General features: G+C 50.1%; 1 protein-coding gene across 10 annotated transcripts in view; it reads left to right on the forward strand.

Annotated features, from left to right (window-relative positions):
- DCLK2 (doublecortin like kinase 2) overlaps positions 1 to 11,714 on the forward strand; it is a 149,400-nt gene extending 137,686 nt beyond the window's left edge. For 8 of the 10 annotated variants that reach the window (XM_027599304.2, XM_027599303.2, XM_027599305.2 and 5 more), the window contains 4 exons: positions 821 to 917; positions 1,845 to 1,925; positions 3,096 to 3,212; positions 8,462 to 11,714. In XM_027599304.2, the coding sequence (XP_027455105.1) occupies positions 821 to 917; positions 1,845 to 1,925; positions 3,096 to 3,212; positions 8,462 to 8,695 (529 nt within the window). In that variant the 3' untranslated portion in view covers positions 8,696 to 11,714. Of the gene's footprint in view, positions 1 to 820; positions 918 to 1,844; positions 1,926 to 3,095; positions 3,213 to 6,102; positions 6,186 to 8,461 lie in introns of all 10 variants that reach the window. The other 2 variants (XR_003520860.2, XM_027599311.2) reach the window with 2 other exon arrangements.
- The last annotated feature ends 1,591 nt before the right edge of the window (positions 11,715 to 13,305 follow it).

Here is a 13,305-nt window from a genome sequence, read left to right on the forward strand (position 1 = left end):
ACTAGGCACCAGCTGTGTGTGCAGGAGCACCTGTGAGGGTGGCACACTTAGGCACAGCATGAGGACGGATGCCCACCTGGAGGCAGCCACAAGACCCGTCCACCTCAGCCTGTGCAGTTCCAGTTGCTATTCTTGGATGGGCTCTTTTTTTCAGATGGAGCTTCAACAAAAGTCAAGTTCCAGTGGGGAGCTAATTATGTCATGAATATTGTATTCAGATTCTGGACTCCTTATACCTTTTTCATCTCTTAACTGTTTCACTGATCTTGACTGTTTTATTAGAAAGTAGAAAGAGGAAGGGCAAGGAGATCTGACTCAGATTTGCTACTTTTCCACTCTGATTGCCATGGGAGATTAAGTGAGGTGGATGCTGAGGTGCTTCTTTCTGAAATGAGAACTGACACTATTTGTGGATTTCATTTTTGTCTTGAGTCCTTTTTTTATTTGGCAAAATATATACAACATAAAATTTGCCATTTTAACCATTTTTAAGTGTACAGTTTTAGTGGCATTCAGTATATTCACAATACTGTGAAACTGTCACCACCATCCAACTCCAAAATTACTTCATCTTCCCAAGCTGAAACTGTCCCCACTAAACAGATTCCTTGAGTCTTGTGTCCTCTCTCCCCCTGATACCCAGGCATATGGAAATGTTCTTTAGGTCACTGTCTAAAAGGAAAAATAACAAGTGCAATTGAGATATGAAATGTCCAAGCCAAAGAGACTAGACTCCTCACCCCACTCTTCCTGTGACTGTTTTGTGGAAAAACTGTATGGTGACTTTGGTTTTTCTTCCATTTCTTGGTCACTGACTTAGTGAGAACAATCTACAGGAAGATCTCTTTGACCAGATCTTGGCTGGGAAGCTGGAGTTCCCAGCCCCATACTGGGATAACATCACGGACTCAGCAAAGGTACCATCTGGGTTTGTTCCTGTGGATTGCTTTTTGTTGAGGGGCCCTCCTCTGTTGCGTGGGGCTGTTGCAGCTCTTGGTAGTGAGCTCCAGGTCTATCTTGACTTTTAATGTGTGTTTCTTCTTTAAGTTCATTCCACAGTATAGTCTCTGAAACTTTTAATTTTTGAAAAAATTAACATGCATTATTTGTTTCAGGGGTACAGGTCTGTGATTCATCGGTCTTATATAACACCCAGTGCTCATTACAACACATGCCCTCCTTAATGTCCATTCATCACCCAGCCACCCCATCCCTCCACTCCAGCAACCCTGTTTGTTTCCTGAGATTAAGAGTCTCTTATGGTTTGTCTCCCTCTCTGATTTCATCTTGTTTCATTTTTTCCTCCCTTCTCCTATGATCGTCTGTTTGGTTTCTTAAATTCCACATGTCAGTGAGATCATATAATTATCTTGAAACTCTTAAGCGAATTCTGAAGGCCGGACTGGCTGTCTTCCCAGTTTGCCCCTGTCACCGTCCTGTGTTCCTCTAAACCCTAAACATTCATTCTTTCATTTATTAAAAAAATATATATTGGACACCCATCAGAACGTGAGAATGAGACATACCAACTTGCCAAGAGGAACAGTACTGTGGGTTTTAAACTGTGGAATGATGATAATAACCAGAACTTTTAGGAGGGAACATCTTGGTTTAATGGCGACCCAGGAGAGGCCTTCTCTTGTCTTGCACTGCCGCCGCCCCGAGGCCACTGTGTCTGTGTAGCCGCCTGGTGGGCAACAGGCGTGGAGGGGATGGTAGCTTTGACGTTGAAATGGTTGAGCAGCTGTGTTGGCTGGGTCTTTGAAGTACGTGGGGCAAACTCAGATCTCTGTGTTTATGCTGGAATCCCCCACTTCGTCTCCTCTACGGTCTTCTTTTTCCAGGAACTAATCAGTCAGATGCTTCAGGTAAATGTCGAAGCTCGGTGTACTGCTGGAGAAATCCTGAGCCACCCCTGGGTGTCAGTAAGTACCCACATTCGCAGGGAAGGAACACTTGTAAGTTCTGTAACCATCAGCGTGCTTCCTCACCGTGGCTTTTGTGCACACAGAGCTCTGCATCCACGTTCCATGGCAGGGGGACTGGCTTTCTCTCATGAGCAAGTAGTGTGCAGGTAGCTCTCTGCGAGAAAGCAGTTGGCATGAGGATCTCGGAGTATTTGACCTGGGCAAGTCACTGTCCCTTTCTGGCCCTCGCCTTCCTCATCTGCAAAATGAAAGAGTTGGTCAGAATGCTCTCTTAGGAGCCTTTCACCTTTTGCCTTCTGTGCTTCTGGGGTTTGGGAGTTTTCAGGATTTGCCCAGGGATGAGTGTGTTTCAGACCCTGATCCCTATGTCTTGATGGCATGTGATCACAGGAGAGTCACAGGAGACCTTCTGCTGTGGGTAGGGAGGCTGAGACACAGTCCCTTCTGGAGCTGGGTGGAGGGGGCATGATGTCAAGCAGAGTTCTGGGCTTGGTGGTACCTCTGGGTTTAGGGTAAATGTGATCCATTAAGTGGTGCTGGTGGGAGAGTTTGCATTTCCCTTACTCTAGAGGCTCTGAGAGAGTGAGGTTAATGTACATAGCCAAGGGCTCTGGCTAGCTTGTTGGGGAGGGGTGGTGCCCTGGGCCCCTCAACCATCTCTGTGATCCCAACATCCTGACATCGGGCTTTGGCCTCTCTGGATCTGGCCAAGTGACTTGGGTCTTAGCCCAAGTAGCTCAGATGCCACATTTCTTTATGAGCGATAAAGACTAACAAGTAACCGAATTCTTCATTAAAATAATAAACTCTTCATTAATTTTGATGTGTCCATGGGAGGGATCTGTACAAAATTCTATGGGATTTATGCCTTTTGTGGAGAGTCTCAGAAGCCTAAAGAGTGTCCTCCTTCATGCTCTTGGGAGACTGGTGCTCCCTCCTCAGGCCACTGTAGGCTTAAGGAGCAGAGCAAATGGCCTGGGGTCTTTCTGAGGACAGAGGACTGCTACACAACAGTAATTATTTTTAAAAGGGCATTGTTCCCCTAACCCTGTGGTAAAGATGGGCCCTTTCAGGAAGAGATGGTGGGGTGGGGGTGACTATTAAGGAAAACACAACTTAGGCTTGAGAATCAGAAATCATTGTATGTGATTCTTTTCTTTTCTGTAGGATGATGCCTCCCAGGAGAATAATATGCAAGCAGAAGTAACAGGTAAACTCAAACAGCACTTTAATAACGCGCTCCCCAAACAGAACAGCATCACCACCGGGGTCTCGGTTATCATGGTAAGTGGAAGGCACCCTGTTGTGCTCTTGGAAAGTGGCAGTGTCTGGCCTGACTGCTCAGCAGACATTGAATCTTTAGAAGTGAATAGCCAAGGGCTTTCCCTCACATGGAAGTTGGCACCTTCCATGTTCCTCTTTTCGCTTCAAGACTGGCTTGGCACATGGAGTGCCCCCATCTGGCTGACTCCTGAGCCTGGAGTCCTGGGGGGAGGGGGTTGTGCAGGACCGGCCAGTTGGATGGGCCCCGGGCGCCAAGGAGCCCCTGGCCTCTCCTCCTGGGCTCAGTGCCGTCCCTCGCGGCTGCTTCTGCTGTCATCTCTGTATCTCATCTGGGGAGGGGTTCCCAAGCCTGGGTGGGTTTACGGTCTCAAACAAACTCTGTGAGGTAGGAATTATTCTTTGGGACCTGGGATAAGAAACTGCTAAAGTTAAACAAATTCCTTTTAGAAGTCAGTGTTTTGTGGCTTTTAAAAGTACAGAACAATGTAAAAAAATAATAGTTTTTTCCAGGTTAGATTTTAGAAGTCCGTAACAGTGATCCCCATATTTTTTCAGACTTTCCTTCTTTCAAAATGTTTTTAAGGCAATTTATCTAAATCCATAAATACAATAACTCAAAAGTGGCATGAAAGTAAGGGAAGTAACATTAAGGTACATTTAGTAAAAGGGAAAATAGAATAAAACCAAGCCAGGAGTGCAGTTAGCTCGCTGAACCAGGCCTGAGCCCTTGCTGAAGCCAGGCCTTAAGGCTGGCTGTGAGCATCTCCCCTAATGTTTTGGCAGCAGGATACCGAGCCACCAACATGCGGGGCCGTGAGCTCTGTTCTGCCCATGCCCCTCACAGGATCAGGGCCAGAGTGTCAGCTGGGGTGGCTTCAGACTCAGACTCTCTAAGGAGACAGGTGCCTGAGTTGTGAGCAGCTTGGCCAGCCCTGACCACCTCAGGTGTTAGTGGTACCCCGGGCCAGCTGGGTACCTGATAGCCGGTGACGGGCCTGCACCATAGCTCCAGCTTTCTAACTCGGGACAAGCCCTCTTACCCTCTGGAAAGGTTCAACTTGTTTTCTACCCGACTAGAAGGAAAGCAGTGGCTTATTCTCTGGCACATTGTAGTCTAGGAACGTTTGCCTAAGATTCCGGGTCCAGATAGAAGCTGGAGGGAACATCCCCCCCCCTCGACCCCCCCCCCCCATGCTGTGAACAGAGAACACTGTGGAATGTTTGGTTGAGTTTCCACCACCTTAGCACTGCTAATGGTCTGTCATTCTGTCATTCCCCCCCCCCCCCCCCGCCCCCCGGGAGAGGCTGCATTGATGTGGCAGCCCTCTGGATGTCCTTGTAACTCCCTTATTCCTCCCCTGCTAGGAGGCATGCTCTCTCCCTGCTTCCCTCCCTCAGACAAGCCTGAGCTTGCAGACTGGGTCTCTTGACGTGTTGCAGGACATTGGGGTGCTCGGTGCCAAAGTAATGAGAAGGCCTCTTGAGTTGTGGTTTTCCTAGCATTTTAGCAGCGTTCTGCTGAAAGCCCAAGGAAGTCAGAGTTGTCACAGAATTACAGTTTAAACACTTTGAAAAGGACCATCTTGATTGACTCAACAGCCTGAGAACATTTCCAGGTGGTTCCCCTGTGAGAGCAAGCACTGATGGGTGGGATGGATGGCCAGTTACAGCCTGGCTGCATGCCATTGCAAAGCAGCTTCTGCAAAATTTAGAAGGAAATGAAACATTAAAAATTGGTACCCTTGACACATAATGAAAACCCTTAAGAAGAGTGTTTTTTAGAATCAAAATTTAACAACTATGTTAATTAAGCTTCATAGTCTCCTAGAGGAAGGACCTTTACAGGACTGGGCCCGGGCTTAGGAGAGTTTTACCACCATTGCCTGGGTCATCTATGGGCTCGGGGCCCACACAGGAGTCATGGTCCAAGACCTGTGGCCCACCAAGGCTCTGGAATGATCCAGCCCTTTCCCTTACGGCCCAATGTAGGCTTCGTTCTGGATCATGATATTTAGAGCCTCTCAGAACCTATATCTTAGGGTTTACAAATGCTATTTTCCCACTTTGCTGATGAAGGAAATCAGTAGTCACATTTCAAACCCCTGAGCTTTAATTGGTTGTGTGAACAAACAACCCTTTATTATATTTGTAATTCCAGTGGTGACTGTTGAAGCTTCGTGTTGACATGTATGTTCAGTTGTCATTTTGAGCATGTTGGCAGGGTCCCATCTAACCTCATGTTCCCTACACAACTCTGCAGGTTGTTAGCTCTGAGGAACTGCTGAGTGGCATTATCACATTCAGTACCTACAGGAGAAATCAGTAAAGCTTGTCTCTGGAGGTACCAATTCTCAATGGCCAAAAAGCTGGCCTGTGAATTTTGGGCTCATTCCCAAAAGCAGTGGCAAGAACGCCCCCATGGGGATGTCATGCTAATCCTCACCCAAGTGAGGACCTGGCCTGGGGCATGGTTGTGTGGGGGCAGCTTGCGATGCTTCCGTGTCGTCATCATCCCCTTCACCACCACTCTGTCTGTGTGTCCTGCCCTTGGGAACAGTTTTAAATGTGTTTTACATTAAAAATCATGAACCACGGAGGACTCTCCCTGGTATTCATACGTTCTCAGAACGAGAGTAGGTGAGGCTAACCTGGTTTCCTACAGGCACGAACAGTCGTGGAAGTAGGGTATCTGTGTTGTAGGGTCAAGTCCTCAGGTGACTGCTGTGTAACTTCCAGTCAGAACGGACTGTCTGCCCTCACTCCTAGGCCTTCCGCCGTGGCGCCCTTCCATGCCTGAGGCGCCGCCTGTGGGCAGTGATAGGGTAGGAATGTAAGTAACGGCGCGGAAAGAAAGTAAAGCTGATGCTATTGTCTGCATTTTATTTGACAGTTTGATTTGACAGTTTGAGAGACACTTCAGAGTTTCACTCTTTACCCAGTTGAGACTATGGGGAATCCTGAAGCAGAATTCTGGTATTCAACATGCTGTGCTTAATCAGAGCAACTTCTAATTCGCAGCCCCTCTTAAATCTGCATGCCTGTCTCAGACTTCTGGCACCGGCGTCCGGCTCTTAGCTCCTTACCGGCGCGGGGCTCCTGTACCTGCTGACAGCCTTTGCGGCCACCAAAACCCGCCCTTGGGAAACTTTAAAACTTTACAGCTTGCCACGTTGCCTGCCGTCCCAGACCAAGAGCTGGCGAGCGCCTAGGAGGAAGACCCTGATAGTTCTCCCGCTCAGTGCTATTTTTCACTTGGTGAAAAAGCACCTTTTCGTGAACAGCAGCAATAGGACAAGTACCTCTGCGAAGGCTTTTATTCTCTTTCTCAGACTACATTTCCAAAGATGCCTTTTTATCAATAAGACAGGTGTGGAGCCTTTGGGGTAAGACAAGAGATTTCTACTGGATGAGGTTTTGGTTTAAGACAGGCCTGCGGTTTTGAATAGCACGGGCATTTTCTTTGACTCGTCCTCAGCATACTTGCAGGACAGTGCCTTTGCGGGGCAGGCTCCTGGTTTTTCCCGGGGGGTTCATCCTAGCCTCGGGGACAGGGCCAGGCGAGGCCATCTTGTGGCAGAAGAGGGAATTCTAAGAAACCCCGCTCACGCCGCAGCCGGTAGCCAACTCAAGAAACGATGAATTCACATGGAGTGCTCTCCCTGCTCAGGGGGATGACGTTTCTTTCAGGGGGAAATTTGGGAATGATTTGGGCCTAATTAAAGATAGACAAAACTGTCTCAACCGTGTTGCTTCTGTTTGAAGTAAGTCTAGTTTCTGTCCCCGCTTCTCTCCTCCCTCCTGCCTTTCCCGCCGCCTGCATCTTCCCTCTGACTAGGTCCAAGGCAATGGTATGTACTAACTGCACTGCTTTGTTCTGCTGCACACACACATGGTCTCTGGACAGGAAGAGAAAAGGAGAAATAACTGGGGAGTTGTTTTCTTTGACCCAATAGGGAGTTTGTGGTAGGGGAAAAAGCGAATGCTGCCTCTCTCCATGTTCAGTGTTTTCACGGAGGCGCGGCCCTGGCCTCCTCTCCTACGAGGAGCTTGGAAGCTTGTTAAGGAGCAATGCTAAGTTTCTGATTTGGCTTTTCCACAGTGACCTACCCTCCAGGTAATTGAAATTGTCCTTGGAAAGTACTGACTGTTCAGCTTGAGCTCGGAAGGGCCTGTGGAGAAGGCCTGTGTCATAGCTGACACTAAGTGCCCTGAAGGCAGCCACGCAAGCCCATCGTAGAAGGCCCTGTTGTTTGTTCCTGTCTCCTCCATACTTTGTAGAGTATTACCTCCCCCCACCCCCCCGGGTAGTTAGATGTTAGAGGACAAACACCTCCTGATCGTTGTGCCTTTTTAGCTCAAGGTGCCTGAGACCTGAAAGCACCTTTGGAAACCCAGTAAGATGACAGCAGGCCGGGCTTCACTGGAGAAGCAAGAAAGGTTCAAACTGAGGCAAAGGAAGACTAAGTCTCACCTCCCTGTCTGAGGTCAGAAAACCAAGGCGATTTCTTCATGTTTGTGGCCATTTCTCTACTCCTTGAGGAATTGAGCTGAGTAGAAACTTTGGGCATAGGGCGCCTGGCTGGCTCAGCTGCGGAGCATGCAACTCTTGATTTCAGGGTTGTGAGTTCAAGCCCCATGTTGGGCATGGAGCTCACTTTTAAAAAACAAAACAAACTTGGGGGCTGTTAACAAGATAAAACTGCCCAGAAAGAGAAGAAGAGCAGGTCAGGTGATCATGGAGGATCTAAAAATGGGTAATGGTGCACCATCAGATTGCGGCCTTTTATAGATGATGCAGCCACTTGGGTTGTAAGGGGATTACTTATATGACACTCGAGTCACTTTTCAACCTGTGAGGAAGAATTTGCCTTAGAAAAGCTAACTGTCAGAGCCTTAGCATTCTCCTAGGGCTTGCTTATTGTCCCAGGATTCTTCTGGGCTCAAGATCTGGGCATGGGAAGAAGCACTCAGAACTCAGGCCAGCTCAGAGCCAGACAAGAATCGCCTGAGGCTGCCATCCAGGGCCGCCTGACGCTGAGCGAGGAGCCGAGGCCAAGTGTGGCTGACTGCCCAGGGAGGGTGTCCTCAGCCATTGCTCTTCTCTTGGGCTTCTATTGGAAGAGAAGCTCGATGTTATTTCTCCTCTTCTGTTTCCGAGTCCTGTGCATGCTCTCGTGCGCTCCTGTCGTGGTAGCTCTGACACAAGCCCAGGCCGGGCTAACGTGCTGTCTCCACTGCTTTCTCCTCAGAACACGGCTCTAGATAAGGAGGGGCAGATTTTCTGCAGCAAGCACTGTCAGGACAGCAGCCGACCTGGGATGGAGCTGACCTCTCCAGTCCCTCCCTCAGCCGAGGAGCCCCCCGTGTCCATGACGGCAGCCCCGGCCCCTGCCCCCGCCCCTCTGGAATCGCCCACACGCCCTTGTTCCCCTGCTGCCGTTGGCTGCGAGCGGGCAGGGACCTGGCGCCGCCACCGTGACTGAGCCCCAGGCCGATGGGCTGGATCCTGCCGCACCGCTGGGAAGCCCCTCTTCTGTCCGGGCCTGCCGCGCAGTCCCCTCACTGAAGAGCCTTTCTCCGCTGCCTGCCATTGGGAAGCTTGCTGGCACCCGGGAGGGCCGCCAGGAGCCGGGAGCTCTATGCCAGGGGTTTGCTTCTTTTCGTACTCTGGGCTCTGCCCTCTGGTTCCTGGAGGGTCCTATGCAGTGTTAGCCTTGGTGACAGAGTGGCTCATTTTAAATTATTTGTCTTCGGTTCATTTTACAGTGTCACCAGGAGAATGTGCAACTTTTATCTGGGATTTAATGCATTTTTATAGAAACATTTTGGATGAATCAAGATCTCTCCCCTATTTAAGTAAACTCGGAATATTCCTTTTTTTCTTACGAAGAACTTAAGAGCTGCATTTGTCCCTTTGTGGGTGTCCTGTGAGAGGTGGCACAGCACCTTCCTTTGCTGTTGGGGTTTGGAGGACTGGCTTTCTGATGGGAGAAATGAGCACCCAAGAGGACAGTCTGGTCATCGGACACTAATTCCAGACTTTGAGAAGTGCTTCCCGGTGCCTCAGGAAGCAGCCCACCATATAGCTTGGGGTGCTGGGTTTACCTAAGATGACACTGGATATTTATTTGTACACAGACCCCAGGGGAATGTCACTTTGCTCCCTAGACATTGTGTGTTCTCCCCCCCTCCAACTCTTCCCACGTATGTATTAGGAAATGCTAACGAAGTCGTCCTTTGGGCTTTTTCATGAAAGGCTTGGCGCATGCAGCATCACCCCGGCCATGGCGGCTTCTTCTCAGCAGGCCGGCTTCCAGCAGAGCAGGAAAAACTAGGCATCTGAGCAGCCACCAGACTCTTTTGTCATCTACTTGCCGTCTGGAGCTGGCGGGAAACACCTGAGGAAACATGGGCCGAACACAGTCAGGACTGGGGCGGGAAGGTGCTCCGCAAACATCCTCTGTCATTAACCTTCTGGAAGGCTGCTGGCAGTTTTTCCTTTTTCCCCTCACTACCCTGCCCTTTTTAATAGTTGTACATAGTCGGTAGATTTGTTTTACCCACTCAGCTTCTAAACTGGTGGGCCCTGTAGTTCATTCTCATTGTTAGACTTTTGCCTCTTACAAGTGTACCCGACCTGCAATAAACCCTTCTTGAGAAAAAAGCAATGGGGGTGGGCAGAGGATTGTGTGGTGGTGTTTTGCGGGGTATGTGTGATCAAAGCACACCTCCTTGCCCCAGTCTGGCAGGTGTATCCGTGTCTTTTTATGAAGTTTTGGGTGAGGAGGGGGAAGAGAGAGTGATGCTTGGGAAGCACACATGCAAATGCATCTTGGTCCAAGTGTATTTGGTAACAGGTGCAGAAACCCACAACGAAAGCTCAGGAATAAAAAGGAGTTATTAGCGTACAGCAGAGGAATCCTGGGGAGCCAGGCTTTATAGAAAATGGGGAGTCAGGGCAGCCATTCCCCTGCCTCCTGTTTGTCACTGTCTGTGACTCAGAGGCTGGACTGTCTCCTGTCTGCTGGGTGCATCTCAGCTCCCGGTGTGTGTTCTCTCCTCACGCCTCCTTGCTGGCAGCGGTCGTGTAGCCTGGTGCTGCTTCTGTGCCCAGCTTCCCAAGGCTGTCCGATGGCAGGCCTCAAGACCATCTACTTCAGCTCTGGATCCCTTCATTCACACTGCTGAAAGAGTGAGGCCATCTGCCTGGCCCCAGCCACGCGGTCATTTCTCCCCGGGCTGGTGCTGGCTCACGATTCGATTCTGGAGGCCGGTTACAAAACGCAGATGGGCTTCCCGGGCCCACAGCTGCAGCAGGTACAGGCCTCAGGAGGAGGGCAGTTTCCAAAAAGCTGTGATGTACAGGCCTAGACCCTTCTGCATGTCTCTGTCCTCACTGAGGAGTTAAAGAGCAAGCCTTTTCACGGCTTCCGATGGAAATATTTTTGTTACTGGCGCAGGAAGAGCTTGTGTAAAGGAAAGAGGAGAACACGGAAGTAGGGATGGAGCATGGCCTCTGGCAGTGATCAGAGTCTGAAACCTGAGCCCCTCCCTGGGACTGAGGTCCAAAGGCATTTGCTGACAACTTAAGAACGTAAGTGCCAGGGCAGCCAGTCACAGCTGATAAGACGAAGGAGCATCTTGTGTCCAGCACGTGCTCCCGCCCTCTGTGCCCCCCTCACGTGGCCGGGGACTTGGTGGGGGAGGATGGCCTGCAGATGGGACGTGGCATGAGCAGGTGTGACAGCACGGCCTAGCAGTCCTTCTGGGACTCTCTTAATCCCACAGATACCTCGAGTGATGTGTGCTGGTAAAGGAGCAAACCAGGCAGTTGGTGGCACAACCTAAGTCACAGGACTGGCAAGAGTCAGTTACCATGCCGCTTTAGGTTCTTCCATCTCCAAAGCAGTGCTCTTCGGAGGTACCCTGTACCCTCGGGGGGTGCAAATCTAGGCCTGGATGTGAGTGGTCATCTAAGTAAGGATCCTTAGTAAAGGCTCTGACTCCACAGGTAAGTTGTTCATTTGCCCATGTGTTTAGAAAACATTCGTTGAGCTCTCTTCTGTTCTCAGAATCCAGATTAAACACAGGTATGTAATTGCTAGGTTCCTCCACTCTTGCACGCTGAGAGTGGCATGTCCTTGTTGGACGTTCATTCCCTTACTCCAGCAGGGGATCTGCGTCTGGGGAAACTGGTCTTCGAAGGGGCAGAAAAAGGGGAGTGGCGGCCTGTTGAAACCATCATGGGGTGCTTGCCAGGCTCAGCGCCTGGGCCACGAGTCAGGGCGGGTGTCTCTCTTTTTTCAAAAAGCTTGCCGTGATATGGAAATACGTGGAATATATGGATTGAAAACATTTGGCAAAACTTCCCCCCGAATATTTTCATGGATATGACTGTGAAATGTGAATTTGAAAAGAGTGAGGACAGTTCAGCACAGACCATATGGAAAGAGAAAGGGTGCCAGCCAACGGTGTTGAGAAAGACTTCTAGAGCAGCGTGCCACCCCCGGAAACGCGGTGTGAGCCGCCGAAGCTGATGTTTTCTGGGGCCACATTAAAAAGGAATGGGTGAAATTCATTTTGTAGTAGATTTGATTTAACCCAATGTCTCTACGGTATTATTTGAACTTGCAACCAATGTAAACAAAATCTTGGACATACTTTTTTTAATCCTTGAAATCAAGGGTGCGTTGACATTTACAGCACATCTCGGTTTGGGATAGGCATGTCGTGAGTGCTCGGAGCCCACACAGCTGCGCCAGCCACACTGGCCACTGCAGCTCCGAACAAAAGCCATGGCTCTTGGTCTTTGTTCCTCTTCTTTTTCTGTTTTGTTGTGCATATGCTGTGAATGACGATGTAGGAAGAATGCTGATCTCGGTTTTACATGGGATGGGCTGATTTAAAATGACTCAGCGGATTAAAACCCTGATCCAGACCCACGGCATGAAATCAGAGTGTGAAGGCTGCAGTCCTGCCCCCCCCCCCCCCACGGCCTCGACATGTGCCAGCTCGTGGGAGAGATCGGGGCGTGGGGAACTGCAGTGGTCACCGTTCAGGAGGTGCCCCCTGAGCTGCTTGGATGTTAGTGTGATCTTTACACTGCGCCAGGACAAGTACGTGCGGACTGTGCACCATGGAAGCTGAGCCCTCCCACCGGGGCAGGTCTGTTCTGAAGGCCTTGTGTGTGGTGCGCACAAGGCGACGCTCACCCGAGGGAAGGCAGCCAGGGTGTGCGGGGCTATGAAGCCTGGGCAGCCAAGGACTAGTGGGAGACACCGTAAGCACTAGGGGAAACGAACGAGAGGCACATGTGCTAGATGTCTTTGGCTATACAAGACCTGTTCCATAGCAGCAGGTGTAGACTCATCTTAGACTTACTCTGGATGGTGGTCCGAGGTTAGTAGGTAGAAGGCACGAAGGGTCAGATGCATGGGGAGTCTGAGACTCTAATCAAAGGGCAGCCCAGTGACTGAATTAGCTGCTTTCTGAAGGAGTGACAGTCTAGTCTTTGGAAATGCTTAGCTGCTGAAGAATAACCACCGCAGAAGTTTACAGTTTACAGAATACTTCATCCTGTATCATTTGAGTCATTAATGTCCACATTCCGTAAACAAGAAAACTCAGAAGGATCAGGAGCTCATCCAGATGTACTGGAGCTGGGATTTGCTCCTCCCGGTTCCCAGGGAGGCTCTCCTTATAAGTAGGCTGTCCTCTAGGTGGTCAGAGATGCTTTAGATGGGACATCTGTGTCACAGGCAGAGGGGGGATGGGATGGTGGAGACACCTGACAGAGTGGTAGAAAACTGGCGCTTGGGGCCTGAATGGTTATGGGGGCTGTGGGGTGGGGCCGGGGGGGGGTTGTTAGATGAGGAGAGTAGTTTCTCCAGAAGGAGGCTGATGTGTGCATCTTAGCTTAGTCTTGGCCCGTGGACTAGAAGGGGGCCAACTTATGATAAAGCCTGCAGCCCTGAACTCAAAGGCAGTTAGCTGTGGGAGGGCGCTGCCCTCACTGAACAGCTGAGGGGAAGAAAAGGGTATATCTGGTACGCAGACAGCCATTTGCTTCTGCCCCGCCCTTTCCCAAACCCCC

This window comes from Zalophus californianus, chromosome 2 (assembly GCF_009762305.2).
Source record: "Zalophus californianus isolate mZalCal1 chromosome 2, mZalCal1.pri.v2, whole genome shotgun sequence".
Classification (NCBI taxonomy): Eukaryota; Metazoa; Chordata; class Mammalia; order Carnivora; family Otariidae; genus Zalophus; species Zalophus californianus.